Source organism: Copadichromis virginalis, linkage group LG1 (genome assembly GCF_057382275.1).
Source record: "Copadichromis virginalis isolate Kocher_CV1m ecotype Utaka linkage group LG1, C_Virginalis_male_GT1.1, whole genome shotgun sequence".
NCBI lineage: Eukaryota > Metazoa > Chordata > Actinopteri > Cichliformes > Cichlidae > Copadichromis > Copadichromis virginalis.
In genome coordinates, this window is record NC_140618.1 from 16,114,345 (window position 1) to 16,129,209 (window position 14,865).

General features: G+C 41.1%; 1 protein-coding gene across 2 annotated transcripts in view; it reads left to right on the plus strand.

The window, feature by feature from the left end:
• Nucleotides 1-14,865, plus strand: part of rufy2 (RUN and FYVE domain containing 2) — a 23,542-nt gene continuing 8,677 nt past the window's right edge. Inside the window, exons 1-14 of one of the 2 annotated variants that reach the window (XM_085452626.1) lie at nucleotides 1-265; nucleotides 1,672-1,850; nucleotides 5,917-6,090; nucleotides 6,534-6,651; nucleotides 8,104-8,205; nucleotides 8,322-8,445; nucleotides 9,518-9,582; nucleotides 9,689-9,754; nucleotides 10,151-10,220; nucleotides 10,729-10,830; nucleotides 10,995-11,111; nucleotides 11,263-11,355; nucleotides 12,171-12,245; nucleotides 12,341-12,438. In XM_085452626.1, coding sequence (XP_085308752.1) covers nucleotides 1,775-1,850; nucleotides 5,917-6,090; nucleotides 6,534-6,651; nucleotides 8,104-8,205; nucleotides 8,322-8,445; nucleotides 9,518-9,582; nucleotides 9,689-9,754; nucleotides 10,151-10,220; nucleotides 10,729-10,830; nucleotides 10,995-11,111; nucleotides 11,263-11,355; nucleotides 12,171-12,245; nucleotides 12,341-12,438 — 1,280 coding nt within the window. In that variant the 5' untranslated portion in view covers nucleotides 1-265; nucleotides 1,672-1,774. Of the gene's footprint in view, nucleotides 266-1,671; nucleotides 1,851-2,752; nucleotides 3,543-5,916; nucleotides 6,091-6,533; nucleotides 6,652-8,103; nucleotides 8,206-8,321; nucleotides 8,446-9,517; nucleotides 9,583-9,688; nucleotides 9,755-10,150; nucleotides 10,221-10,728; nucleotides 10,831-10,994; nucleotides 11,112-11,262; nucleotides 11,356-12,170; nucleotides 12,246-12,340; nucleotides 12,439-14,865 lie in introns of those variants that run through there. The other variant, XM_085452621.1, reaches the window with a different exon arrangement.

A 14,865-nucleotide genomic window follows, 5' to 3' on the forward strand; every position in this document is an offset into this window, starting at 1 on the left:
ATATCCCCCAAGCGTGTACCGGCTTACTCCTCCTGAACTACAGACAGTCATGTTGTGATACTGCATCCATACACCACCTGCGAGATAGACAGATTATTGTCACCAGATGACTGGGAGCTGGTAACTGGATGGATAAGGTGAACCTTTGATGTACATCAAACCAATCTTTCACAGAGTCATCACCTGAAAGTGACCGGATTACAGATTGCTGAGACGCTGACATAACCGATAACCGAGGATCAACGCACCGCTTTTCCCTGTTGAGGTGAGATGCACCATCCACATGTTTAAGTAACGACGGCACATTATGAGTGGTGGAGTGATACTTAGCTGTCACACATACTGTAATCTGTAGTGTGCATGTTGTAATTATACTGTGTTTTCTATTTATAAGATGTGTCACTCCTGATATCCTCCTTGCTCCTTGTCATTGAAACTAATATTAATAAATCTGTGACTCTGTCAGAGTGTGATCACAGCACCACTCCAACTGCAGCAGCATTGCTGCACAATGAATGGCTGCCTACTACGATGAAACAGTACCACACCCCTATTGGTGGAAAGAGCTTCCAGTGGGGGATGTCAATTGGCTCATTGTGCTGTCTCTCGGGCAGAAGGGCGTGTCCCAGGGATTGTCAAATGGCACAAAAACACACCATGCTGGAAGTGGTGTGTAGTGAGAATGTTTAGGTGTGGTTCATGGATGGAGGGAGGAGATAGACGGGAACATGATACAGCTCTGGTTCTAAAGAAGTTTTAACTGAAATGTATTAAAGCTACTGCTCTAAAATATGAAATAAAAGAATAACTACATTTAAAATCCAGTGCATTTTAACTTGAACGGTGATGCATAGTTATACAGTCATGGTTATACTCGGTGACTCTAACAAACACGGCATAAAGATGGATACAGACAAATTCAGTGAGGTATGGGAAAAAAAACTGAGATAGCAGAAGCCTGAATTTTTTATTCTCTACTGACTGAACTGACAAATGAAGATTCTGAGAATTAATGGTGGTAGCATTCAGGGAATGTACAGATCTGCACAAACCTGGTCATATGATTCCTGGTCAGCCCTGAGGTATTAGAGAGAGCAGGACATGGAGAGAGAGAGGAGAAACAGTGCTCTTTGTTGTGTAGTGTGTTATAACCCTCTATGCTGCCACAACTGTAATGGATTGTGCTGCTGGTGTGGTTGGAGGCTTTTAGATCTGTATGATGGAAAGGCGGTGGCCCAGTGGATGCATTCCTTATAGCTGAAAGAAAAGGTAAAAAGCCTTTTGTTAAATGTGGTGGTGAGTGTATTTTTACTTAAATACACTTACATTTTGGGAAATTTAGTTTTTAGGATAAATGAAATACTTGAGCAAAGGTACTTTTAGCATATATTATTATTAACATCAAAGGATTTGTATATGTGAGTGATGTGTTTTGGGGGTCAGTGATCAAAATGAGGATTTAAAAAGAGGAAGTGCAGCAGATAATCAGAGTGTGTTTACCTCAAAACCATCCACATCTTCACATCCTGGTGTGCCGGTGAACAAATGCTAGCAATGTATGACTTTAGGTGGTCTTATGTATGAAATAAGTCAAAATAATGCCAATCACTTATGTAATTTAATCTTAAAGAGCTTAAAAGTCTGTTACCCTCTTTACTATCTGTTCCTCAGAAGTGGATAAGCTGACTGTGGAGCTGACGGATCAGAGTGGACAACTTCAGGAGGGAGGATCTACTCGTCAGTTCCCAGTGGGCAGAAAAGAGCCCTACTCATCATGTACTCCCCTCAGAGTCTCCACCGCTGGGGCATCACTCATAGTGAGAGTATGGAGCGGTTAGCCTACAGCCAAGGTATGATGGAAATTTCTGTTTGGTCTCTCACATTGAAAAACAGTGGCTTACCCACAAATCACTGCTTTAAAACAGGTGAGGTACAAGAGTTTAATAGGATGTTCAGGGATTTAGAAAACCAGCCACTGACAATGGCAAATAAGTTTGATGATGCTTCATTTTTATGCTGTTGTGTTCAGTGAATCTGCTGAATGGCATTTTATTTTTTCAGATTATTTGGAAAATAAAATGATTATTAGCTGCAGCCTTTAGTATCAGCTCTAAACCTAATCAAGTTTTCCATTTAGCTGTGCTCTCTGCCAATATTTGTCTTCTTTCTCTATATTGGTGACTGTGTGGGGGTGTTTATGATTTCCACTGTTCTTTTTTAATATGCTTCTGCATTGCTATTTAAGAATTTTCTACTGTAGGTTTAGTATAGAGGGCAGGGGACGCCATGGTAGATGAGTTCAAGGTTGGGGTGGGAAGACATCGGCGATCTGCTCTGACTGCACAAGAGAGGTTACAGAGCTTATTTTCATGGGGAGTAACTAGGATGGACAAGACTAGAAATGAGTACATCAGAGGAACAGCTCAAGTTGAGCAGTTTGGAGGCAAAGAGAGACAAGGTTGAAATGGTTTGAACATTTGCACAGGAGGGATAGTGGATACATTGCGCAAAGGATGCTGAATGTGGAGCTGCCAGGCAGGAGGAAAAGTGGAAGACCATAGAGAAGACTCATGGATTTTGTGAAGGACATGTATGTTGGTTGTTGGTGTGACACAGGATGCTAGGGTGAGATTAAGGCAGGTGGTCCGTTGTGGCGACCCCTAAAGGTAGCAAGAAAGAAGACAGATTTTATTCGGAAGGAGCCTGTTATTTTTCTGTACACGCTCCACCTGCGGGCAGAGCTGCAGTTCCCGTTTCCAGCAGCAGGGGGCGGCAGAGCAGGCTCTAAAATCATTACGTAGTGCTCCCTTTTGTGTGTCTTGTGAGCCGTGTGTGACACCTCCCCTCGGGCGGGTGCAGTGGCACGGCGGAGACGCCAACTATCGGTTAGGTCTGCTGGCTGTAAACAAATCTTTACGCCACCACGATGTATAGAAAATACACGTTTACTGAGCAGCGGTTCTCTGTGCGGTCGGCACCTGCGCTCACCTTCATCATGTAGCGAGAGCGGCGCCAAATATACGTTTTGGAGCTCGGAGACGTAACGACAGGTTTTGATTCTGGTTAGAGCTGTCATTGCTTTGCCCAGTGCCATCACAGGTATTTTTTTAATAGACATATACGCAGCGATTGTCATTATGCTCGCCAGAGGAATTGAGCATCAAAGCTAGCTCGCCGACGGTTAGCAAAACCGTTTGAATCTGGCTGTTTTCGCAGCGGAGAGCACACCTAGCTACAGTCATTTCAGCGCCTGAACATGGCATCGTCAGCAGAGCACGACCTGTCTCTGTCCGAAGCGGACAGCAGCAAGGATAAATCCCAGGTATTTGGGATTTTGAGGCTTCAGGAGGAGAAGGCTGCTGCAGGGGATAAAGCTAACAGCAGCAGCACAGTGAGAGGAGGAGGTGGAGGAGACGGGCGATGGCAGGCTCCTATCTTCGCTTTGGCCAGAAAGGCGTCCGAGACCATTTCAGGAAGCATTCACGTCCTGCCCAAAGTGTCGGAACACAGGACGTCCCTGCCAGGAGACTGGGCCGTCCAAGGTAGAGTTTGATGAGCTTCTCGGGCCGTGAGGGTGTGAAGGACTGCCTGGTTACTGATGACGAGACTGATGACATCCAGTAACTAATTTGGATGTTGGTTACGTTAAAACAGTCGCTAATTAAGTTAATTGATACTTCTAACGGTATGATTTTTGCACAATAGGTCCCCATGCCTTATTGTTATTAGTTGTTCTGGAGCTTTACTGCCTGCAACATCACATGCTGCGTTGGTGCAAATGGAAAATGCCCCTCTGCATCCCCCGGGGTTTGTATCATGCTGCAGAGCTGTTAGCTGCATGTGTTGTCACCCTATTGGTGATCTCACAAAATCAGTAACTGTAGAGCTTTACTGCCTCTGCCCAGCAGCCCGAGTGTCTGTCTCTGTCACCACATCACCTCCCACACTCAGAGCTATAAATAATCTGGCTGGTTTCAGATGTACATCACGGACTTGTGTTTGAATTAAGGATGAAACAGGCAGTTAACAGTTATTTCTGATAAATGCTTGCATTGTTAGCACGAATTTTAAACCCCTGCAACTTCCAGCCTTATGCGACGAGTGAGCTTGTTGCTTTTAATTGCTTTGCATCACCTCTGTGTTTTAGTCTGATGAAGATGTATCTGTGGAAAGATTGTCATGATTTATGGCAACACTCAAGACAATTTAGCTGCTCAAAGGCACAGTATATGCACATTTCTTATTTGGCTCTACTAGAGTAACTTTGCATGGTTAACAGATCAAAGTGGTCCTTATTTGTCTTCTCCAATCTACTGGTGTTGTCCATCAGGTCATCTGTCTGATAGGAGCTATTTTAAACCACTTACACCTCTTTAACCAAGTGATTTTTAAACTGAGGGGCGGACATTATTGGTAGGGCACAAAAACAGCTAAGTTGAATAAATGTTCTGATGCAGGGATAGTAAACACTTTAAACCTTTTTTCAAATGTTTGACATGTGTTTTGTTGTTTTCAAATTTGGCTCGTGGCCAGCTTCAGAAACCTGCTGTGGATATTTGCACTCACTGACATCATGCAGAGACAAGTGTTTAGAAAAATATCTGTAATGAAGCATTTGACCGCCTAACTGACCAGTTGTTTTTGTTTGTTTGTTTGTTTTTTGAGAGGGTTTTTATTTCATGTGTAATATGAGCAGCAAATAAAGTCGAGTATAATAGGCTTCCTTAACGTTCATAATGGTACATGTGTTAAGCATTTTAGTATCAACAGCTTTACATGACCTGGTTTGATAAGTCTTTCCCTCTAGGGCCAACCTGTCACTGCAATTAACGGTGCTAGGCAACATATCTGCACGCTTTCACCTGACCCTGCTGTGTCCTGTTCTGCTGTTTGGCTTTACATTAACTGGGTTGTCTAGTTAAAAGCCTTACCTCTCTGGGATGTTGGCTTTTCATGCCTAGGATAATTTCCATAATGGGTGCAGAACTGGGACAAAGATTTGTTAACACATTTCTGATCTGTTCAGGTAGACTATCAGAAAATATTACAAATATGCAACCTGACGTCAAGGTATTTACTCAGTATAGCAAGCTTGTCTCTGATAATTACCAGCTGTATGACATTAACCCCTTCTGACTCAGTTTTTTAGCCCTCTGACAAAAACATCATCAATCTGTCAAGCTTTTAAAGTGAGACATCTTGAAAATGATCATTAAATGAAGCCCCGCAAATCTCTGAGAAACAGGGGCGCCTCCAAGTGGGGGCCAAATTTGCACCCCACCCCCTGGCAAAACTGTCCTGTGTTGGTAATAATGTAATAAGGTTGCAGAAAAACTGGTGCCAATCCCTGGACAGATCACAGGGCCAACATAGAGACAGGCAACAGTTTTCAGTTTTACATGATCTAATACTTATTTGTTTTTCCTGAATAAGTTTGCTCTTTAAGCTAACTCTATTCTGGGAGAGCGACTCTTAAGCTTCTTCCTTTTCAATCATTAACTAATGGTTGGGACTTTCAGTCAGTCAATTAGTCAATCAATCGGTCAATCAAAACAGATTATTATAGATTTCAAAATCTTATTTGGTGTACCTATTTTCTGTGCTATCAATATGGCCACCCTTATGAAAAAAATCTGGTGGCGCTCCTGCTGAGAGATAGTTACCTTTTAATTTCTATCTGCATTCTGTGTGTAGAAAAGAAATAATGTGTTATGTAAAGGTAAATAAATCATTCTTAATAGTTATTTCTTGTTGCTGTGCAGTGGCTGTGTTTAAACCTAGATTAAACTCTGCATGGAGTTCTTAAGAGAATGTAATAGACTCCATATAATTTCTTTCTAAATCTGTATTTCTGTACGAGGAAAATGTAAAGCCATGGATATTTTTTAAAAGTGTTTGCCATTTGTTTTCCCGCAGCCCTGCGAGATCCCATGGCTATGGAACGAGCTAACTTACTGAATATGGCCAAGCTGAGTATCAAAGGTCTGATCGAGTCGGCTCTGAGCTTCGGGCGGACCCTGGACTCAGACTACCCCCCTCTCCAGCAGTTCTTTGTGGTCATGGAGCACTGCCTCAAACACGGGCTCAGAGGTAAAGATGTCAGCGTTGTGCTAGTGTACTGCACGATAGATTGTTTGTTATTGTTGTTTACTGAACGTGCAGTGGGAATTACTGTGTTTAATAAATAATATCCACAGTTCTGAAAAAGAAGAGAGTTTGATTCAATTTATAAGTTTTATAGAGAACTGCAGGAGCGATTTCTCGAGGTGTTCTTTATGGCAGTGGGATTGAATAAATCTGAGTGATAATAAGCTCTGGTGCCTCTGTAGTATATGAGCAGGTGTGATGTCTTGTCCATGATGGAGAGCATTTGTTCAGTGGTCTTACGTCTCTCAGTGACTCATAAATCTCCATATTCTGGCCAGTTTTTGTTCCAACTTTGTGATTTAGTTTGTTGCTCCTGCTGGCGTTAATTTTATGTGTAAGCTGGGAATCTGTGATGTCTGATTTTTCCTGCTTTCTTCTTTTTCCAGTGAAGAAGTCCTTTCTGGGTTTTAATAAGTCCCTGTGGGGTCCTCTGGAGTTGGTGGAGAAACTGTGTCCCGAAGCGGCAGAGATCTCAGCGTCCGTACGAGACCTGCCAGGACTTAAGTAAGAAGTACATGTATTTACACACACGTTTGCTCTCATATGGCTTGACCTCTCGTCCACCGTGCAATCATAATCAGAAGTAAAGCTTGATTTATAGTACTACATACACCTCTCCAGAAAAAGCGCTATACATCTCATGACACAGCCGTGAATTATCTGCTTTTCTGTGTAAACATTTTACTGATTAGAGCACAGATAATGCCTCTGTTAAATCAATGTAGTAATAATAATAATAATAATAATAATGGATTGGATTTATATAGCGCTTTTCAAGGCACCCAAAGCGCTTTACAATACCACTATTCATTCACACACTGGTGGAGGCAAGCTACAGTTGTAGCCACAGCTGCCCTGGGGCAGACTGACAGAAGCGAGGCTGCCATATCGCCCCAATGTAATAGGGTTTTAACTACATCTAGCTTGCTGTTAATGCTAATGCAGGAGCTAGTGTTTTTCCAGTGAAGACACAGGTTGTTATCTCATTTTACAGGCTTCATTCTTTTCTATATTTCAGCAAAACAGGGTAGTAGCTCTCTTAGCTCAAATTTCATGATCAGCTCCACTTGTGACACAAACACAGAGAGCAGTGCACAGGTGTAAAAGCAAACAAGGGATTTAGTGTGAGACTGCAAATCAACGCTGAAATGAGAATGTGACGTGAGCCAGCTCAGGGAAGTACCTGGGTGTTTACTTTCACTTCACCTTTGATCGTTCTGCCGCTTCATTTCTTCCTATTTCCCTATTCTTCTTTCATATCGACACAATTTCTGAACATGTGACACGTGGAAGTGTCTTTGGCAGAAACTTCTGAAAATTCAGAAAAATAATGTTAGCGATAGAGCAGGACCAACCTTTATGTAGTTTGGAAGTGATGTGTTTAGCAACAACAAAAAGTGTCGTGTCCTGCATTCATACTGAAGGTGTGTCCTTCAGTGGATCTAGCGAGGAGGATTACGCTAAACCTCGTTCATGGACAGTTTCCACGCCACGCTTTAAGTTCTCGAGTTTGATCTGGTCCTAAATGAGGAACAGTTGTGTTGTTTCACACAGAGAACAGAGTCTGTTTCCTTTGCTGGGGCTGAGTAAGAGCAACAGACGTGCAAAAAAGCAGGATTTTAGCAACGCTGAGTGCCGACGCAAAGGTTTGATACAAGGAAGCTCAAACAGTGTCTGTGCCCACAAAGAAAGCAAAGTTTTGGATGTTCGGATTGAGAGAGAACACCAATACACTGAAAATAGAAAAAGCTTGTATTCAGTATTTAGAAAATGTTTCGAAATCTCTGTCAAACTTTAAGAGAAAATACTGAATGCTGCACTTTCTTGTTCCCATCTCATAGATGATGAACAGTAACAAGAGTCAGGGTTAAATAGAATCTAACTACAGCAGACTTGAGTAGACAGACCCTCAGAAACACCTTGAAATCCAACCTTATCACTGGTGTTTGTTTCCAGGACTCCATTAGGCAGAGCCAGAGCATGGCTGCGCCTGGCTCTCATGCAGAAACGGCTGGCCGACTACCTGCGACTTCTCATCACCAGAAAAGACTTGCTCAGGTACACCAGAGAGAATGTGTATATGTGAATATTATTATATATTTATAATGAAACATTGCCGATTGACTGTTCAGGCCGTTGAGGGTAACAGATGATGTCATCTCTTGCTTCCTCAGTGATTTCTATGAGAATTCGGCTCTTATGTTGGAGGAGGAGGGAGCAGTGATCGTGGGCCTGCTGGTGGGCCTTAACGTCATCGATGCTAACCTGTGTGTGAAAGGCGAGGACCTGGACTCTCAGGTACGCCACTGACGGGGAGAAATATTTTGATATTAGAAAAAGTCTGACATTGCTGTGTAGCCAGTTTTATTTAATTTCCTGCTTACACCATACCAAGCACCAGAGGGTGGTGTTTTGTGTCAGTGGAGCAAAGAATGTTACTCATTTGTCCTGTACTACGTGACCTTTGAGCATAAGCAGTTTATCTTTTGTTGTGTGGTTTCAGGAAGTGTGATTGCCAGTTTAAGTTATTTTATCTCTGCATCTCTGACTCCCTTTGTAAAAACAGTCTGTGTTCTCTCTTAATATTTATTTTCAGTATTAATCAATTGGAAACTGCCTTTTTTTAAATTCTCCTTCTTCTTTCTTTTAATCGTGATTTTGATTAAAGGCGCAATAAACAAAATTCAGAGCCACTGGAGTTCATGTTGGAGCCTCAGAGGCCTAAATATAAAGATGTAGACACAACACCCAAAGCCCTGCATGTTTCATTAGGTAGCAGAAATCTTGTGTTGACTAGAGGTGACGAAAACCAATCCTGCCTCAACCGTTAGCCCAGGACAGCAGATTGCACAAACCTGAATACATCTACAGCTGCATCTAGTGTGTCTAAAAGTGTGTGTAAGACTCTCATTTGATCTGTGTTTCACCGTAGAAGCCAAGCACCAGTAGAGAGCTTGACTGGGCAGAAATGAAATGAGAGCAGTACTATGTTTCAATTTTTGAGGTCATTTAACAGATAACATCCTCTCCTTTGACAGGATGAAACCAAAGGATGGGGACTTGGTTTACTTTAACTTTCCTTTAAGTTCTTATCAGCTCTTCTCCAACTCACCATTTTAATAGTGCTATAGCAAGCCGGTGGCTTTTATGCATGCATGCGGTTAATTGATACATTTTTGTAGTTACAAATTGCATATATTGTGTTTGTTTTGTGACTTTTAAATAAGTCAACATGTGCTTGTAGGCATCTAATTTCTGTAAATGGTCTGGATTTCTTCAAATTCCTTCAAATTGATGTTTGTGCAGTCGTTGTGAAAAGCAACATGCCTGCCTCTGAGTGATACTAGCGCCTTCGTTTTATTCATTTAAGGTCGGGGTGATCGACTTCTCCATGTATTTGAAGAATGACATAGATGATTACAGGAGTGAAGAGAGGTACAGTTTTTTTTTCTTCTTCTCTCTCCTCGGTTTGATGCAGCTGGTTTCTTTCCCCAAATGTGATGCAGCTCTCTTTCTCTTGTGTCTGTTTCTATGACAACAGGAATAGCCAGATAGCATCCATCTTGGATCAGAAGAATTATGTAGAGGAACTGAACCGACAGCTCAAGTAAGACATTTGTTTGTACTGGAAACAGACCTGTGTGCTGGAGGACCTGCAGATTGTGCTGTTAATAACTGACAGGAAGTTGCAGGAAGTTTTTGTATTTTTACCACAACACTTCCCAGAATAAAAGTATTCCAGAGTTTGAGATTAAACCCGTCTGGGTGGTTTAGAAATCCAACTTTTGTCTTCTCACAGACTTGATAGTAATGAACGGAGACTAATCTGAGTCTTTCGTTAATGCTAACAATTTTAAATAAACCCTACTTGTGTGGCGGCTGTGATTATATTACAGCTACTGCAGTCCTGGTTTCATATACGAAATATTAAATGTTTGCACATTAATTTAATGAAACTCATATAGAGGTCAGAGGCCCACCGTAATGTTGTTTCTTCATGCAGCTCCACAGTTCACGGGCTTCAGGGCAGAGTCGACTCTCTAGAGAAGTCCAACTCTAAACTCATTGAGGAGGTGAGAACCAATAATCACCCACCTGTCACCTGTGTGGAGAAGCATTTGTCTGTTACACATTAAAGTCATAGAGTATATTTGGAGTATAATAGTGTCTGTGTCACCAAGTTACACGGTTGCACATGCAGCTCTCTAGTGACACCACTTGGTTAGAGGTTTGAGGTATGTCTAACCTTTAAGCTGTAATCCTCCAGCCAAATTTGGAGTTTCTTATCAGGGTTTTTCTTTTTCAAACTGCGCTTTTGAAGGGTGACTACTCCTTTAAGTCATGTACAGTAAAGCCAACAAATCTGTGTTTAAGCTTATTTAAGAGAAATCTACGAATTTGCCTTTTTTGGGACCATTTGCTAAGCAAAATGTCCAATGTGTGTGGGTAGAAGAAACCTAAATTTGCAAAACAAGTGAAGACAGTCTTTTACTTGTGATATCCATTTATACCATACTAGATTTTAATGTTTTAGGTTTTAAACATGTTTCCTAATACATGTGGATATGTTTGTGTGTGCAGTTAGCCATAGCCAAGAACAACATCATCAAACTGCAGGAAGAAAACCAGCAGCTGAGGAGTGAAAACACCCTCATTCTGCTGAAGACGCAGCAACATTTAGAGGTACACTGTGTCACAAAATGAACGTTTCTGAATGTTATTTTTTCAACTAAAAGTGAAACGGAAATTAGGTCTTACAATCCATCCATATAAAGTTTCCCTATTGGTGTTTTTTATTTATTTATTTATTTTTTAATTTTTTTTTTAATTTTAATTTTTTAATTTAGTTAACTCAAGGTGACGTGTCAGTGGAGAGAGACACGTACAAACAGTCTCGTCAGGGTTTGGATGAGATGTACAACGAGGTGCGAAGACAGCTAAAAGAGGAGTGTCAGCTCAGACAGGTCAGACAGTGGCCGTGCGTGTGTGTGCGTGTGTGTGCGTGCGTGCGTGTGTGTGTGTGTGTGTGTGCGTGTGTGTGTGTGCGTGTGTGTAGAATGTGTTCATGACGTCATTATAAACAAACATTACATTTATGCATTTTGCCATTTTCAGGATGTGGAGAATGAGCTGGTGGTCCAGGTGTCGATGAAGCAGGAAATGGAGCTCGCCATGAAACTTCTGGAGAAAGATATTCACGAAAAACAGGTAAGAACAAATATTTTGTTTTTCAGAACAGATTCTTACTTACTGATACTGAAGCAGCGGCATTAATTCATCTTTGTGAGGAGATGCAAACATAATTAAAATTCCAACTGCAATGGATAGAAAATGTCAGCCATCATTACCTGTTCAAAAAAGGTTGATGGGATATTGTCATCACCCTGCCGGGTGGGTGGGCAACATGGATTCCCAAGTTTCTGAATGGGATGAGTTTTCTGAAAGTCTTGTGAACGTGATAAGGAGGTGACCTAGGATTTTCAAATTGATACCGTAGGTGTATTGACTAGGAGGCTGAGGGGTAGCACTGGTGAATGCCAGTATTTTTTTTTTTTTAACTTTTATTGGTAAAACAAATAACCCAATCTGTGATTAGGATCAATTTATAACCCTCACACTCCTGATTTTAATGTTCAGTCACTGCTAACCAGCTCGCTGCTTCCAGTCTAATGTGTTCCCTACCAGGTGACTCACTGGTCAGTCTGATGTTATGCAGATTCTTTATATCATTCAGTTGCTTCTCTACAGAGAATCTTGTCCTGCAGTCAACCCAAACTTAACTTCACTATCTTGGATTGCAGCCAGTAATAATTATCTGCTTTCTTTGATAAGAAGAGTAGAAGAACTTGTTGGTTGCAGAGCATTTAGAGCCGTCTGAAGTCTCACAGGGAATGTTTAATATGAGCGTCCAGTTTTCTGTAACTGCTATAGTAAGTCAAAAAAACAAAAAACATGCATGTGTGCGTAAAGAAGACAGCCAATACTGGACCAGAACACAGCTAAGTCTCTGATTTCATTAATAGGACACACTGATTGGACTGAGACAGCAGCTGGATGAGGTCAAAGCCATCAATGTAGAAATGTACCAGAAGATGCAGGTACAAGCACACACTCATCGTCATATAATGTTTAAGATCCAGAAATAACAGAACTATAGTAATCCTTACTACTTCCCTTTTTCTTTTTTTTTAAGTCGTCTGACGAGGAAATGAAGAAGAAGAACGATGTGATCAGTCGTCTGGAGGAGAAGACCAATCAGATCACTGCCACCATGAAGCAGCTGGAGCAAAGGTGAGACACACAGCCTCTGGATGCAAAGCACTTTGTCCCCTTTGTTTCACGTCCAGGTGTTTACACCATGTTCTCTGCTGCTCTGTTCAGACTTCTGAACCTTTAAGTTAAGCTGATAATACTTTATGCCTCTTTAGAAAAGTAAGTTTGATATTTCTGAGAATTTTTTTTGATGATGTTGTTATGTTTCAGTGTAAATAACTCTAAACAGAAAAGAATTGGGACTATGATTATTAATCAATATGTTCTATAGGGCAGATTGGTTGATGGTAGCCCATAGAAGTAATAAAAGTCACATAAAACATAACAAACAAGTAGAAATGCACCTTTCTCTTCTCCCTAAACATTTAATTGTTTTTGATTTGTGCAGTGGTTACAAAAAAAAAAGACAAAAACTTTGATTTTTTTTTCTTCTTCAGAGGGGAGCAGAGCCACTAGGCAGATGCCTAGCATCAAGACAATAGTTCAATATGTTATTACTAGTTTCCTTGTGGAAACCCTGCAATCCCATATTTATCATATCTGACACACTGCAGTAAATCTCATGCATGTTCAGCTCTGTTGCTATTGGCCCATGTCTTTCAGTCCTTCAGTGTGTACCTGCTCCATGTTTGTGGTTTTATCTGCGAGTTCATTGATGCTTTATGATCCCCCCTTCCCTACCCAAGCCCATTGTCTTCCAGTCAACACACTCCACCTCTCCCATCTCCTCTCCCATTGGTTTAAATCTGTTCCATCCTATTTGCGATTGGTTGTGAATGTTTTCTTTTGGCTATCCTAAAGATGTTTGTAGGCCGGTGCTATAGGACACATTAGTGGGAGTTTTGTGGTGTAGCTAAAACGTTTTAATAAAGTAAATCTAATCTTATGAAGAATAACTTTATTACATCTAATGGAAAATCGCCCCCTGAGAATCGGACATGTAGTTGTTGTGAGCGTAAAGCTTTGTGTCCAGGCTCAAATCTTCCATGTTGATAGTGCAGTGTTGTGCAGATGTAGCTGGGAAATTCCAGATTTATCTGCCGCAGTCATAATCATCTATATTCTGCATTTCCTTGCCCTCTTTTTCCAACTTCTTTTCATTACTCAAGCTTACTCAGATGAATATTACAATGCCTTACGTTTACACTTCCTGTTGTGCTTGTGATGTTAAGTCGCAAAAAGTGTTAAGTATAACCCGGGCCACTGATGTATTGACATCCTTTCTTCCTTCCCTCCTTTCTTTCCTCTTTTTTCCCTCCCTTCTGTTTCTCTTTTATAACTTCCATCCATTCATTTTGCTCCCTCGAAACCTCCATGTTTAATGTTTTTTTTTTTTCCGTTTCCCGATTTTTATCCCTGCTCCTCTGTGCAGTGATAAGGATCTGCTCAGTCAGACCAGAACGCTTGCTATGTCATTTGTCAAGTGTGCCAGCACAGACACAGAGCACCAGTATAAGCTAGTCAAGGACATCTCCTTCTGAGGATATGAGCGCATGACTAAACGGACTTTACTTAGAAGAACATTCCTGTTTTTTTGCACATAATATTCAGATGGTTTTAGGGCCTGAGAGCTGCCACAGATTCAGGTGAAACTGGGACTGCATGTTTGATTTATTTACTTCATCAGCAAAGTGCTGGGATTCAAAGAGATTATTGCCGTGTCTCGTGATCTTTGGTTAAAATGCATCCAAACAACTTTAAGAGGTTTGTTGGTCAACAGTGACTGGATACAAAAAATGGATGTAGTTACTGTGAGCTGAGCGCTTTGATTGTTGCCACCTTGGTGTTTTGAAACATGACAAACGAGGGGAGGATCTGAGTAAGAAATGGAGGGATGCTACACGCAAGTTATGTAGGCCCACCCTAAAAGACTCCTAGTATGGATCATAATGTACAAACTGAACATCGTGCTGCATTTAGGACGACTTTAAACTAATGACTGAGAGGTTTATTCACATCTCTGACTCGTTTTTGCAATTCTGTCAGAGTATTTGACTCCATTAACTGTAATTTACTTAATTTCTTATCCATGTTTCTGTAGGCATTTATGGGCTCAATGCCACCCTCTCTCAGAGGTAGCTGTGTTGAAAGTAGGGATGCTCCTAGTGGTTAACTTACCGTACTAGTTGTTAAATGAGAGGAAAAATTAGACTAGTTGACTACTCTAAAAGACAGAAAACATCCAAAAATTTACCACGTGTATGTATGATAAGCTTAAACTTTATCATACATTAGAATTTTTGTATTTTAGCTATATGAAACCATTAATCACATTAATTGTGTTAATGGTAAATAGACTGCTTCTTATATAGTGCTTTTCTACTCTGAGCACTAAAAGCGCTTTACAAGCATCATTCACACCCATTCATCTAAGCACTTATTTCTATGGTTAAACGCTTTCTATCATATCTATTCATACCCCGATGAATACCGATGCATTGAAGA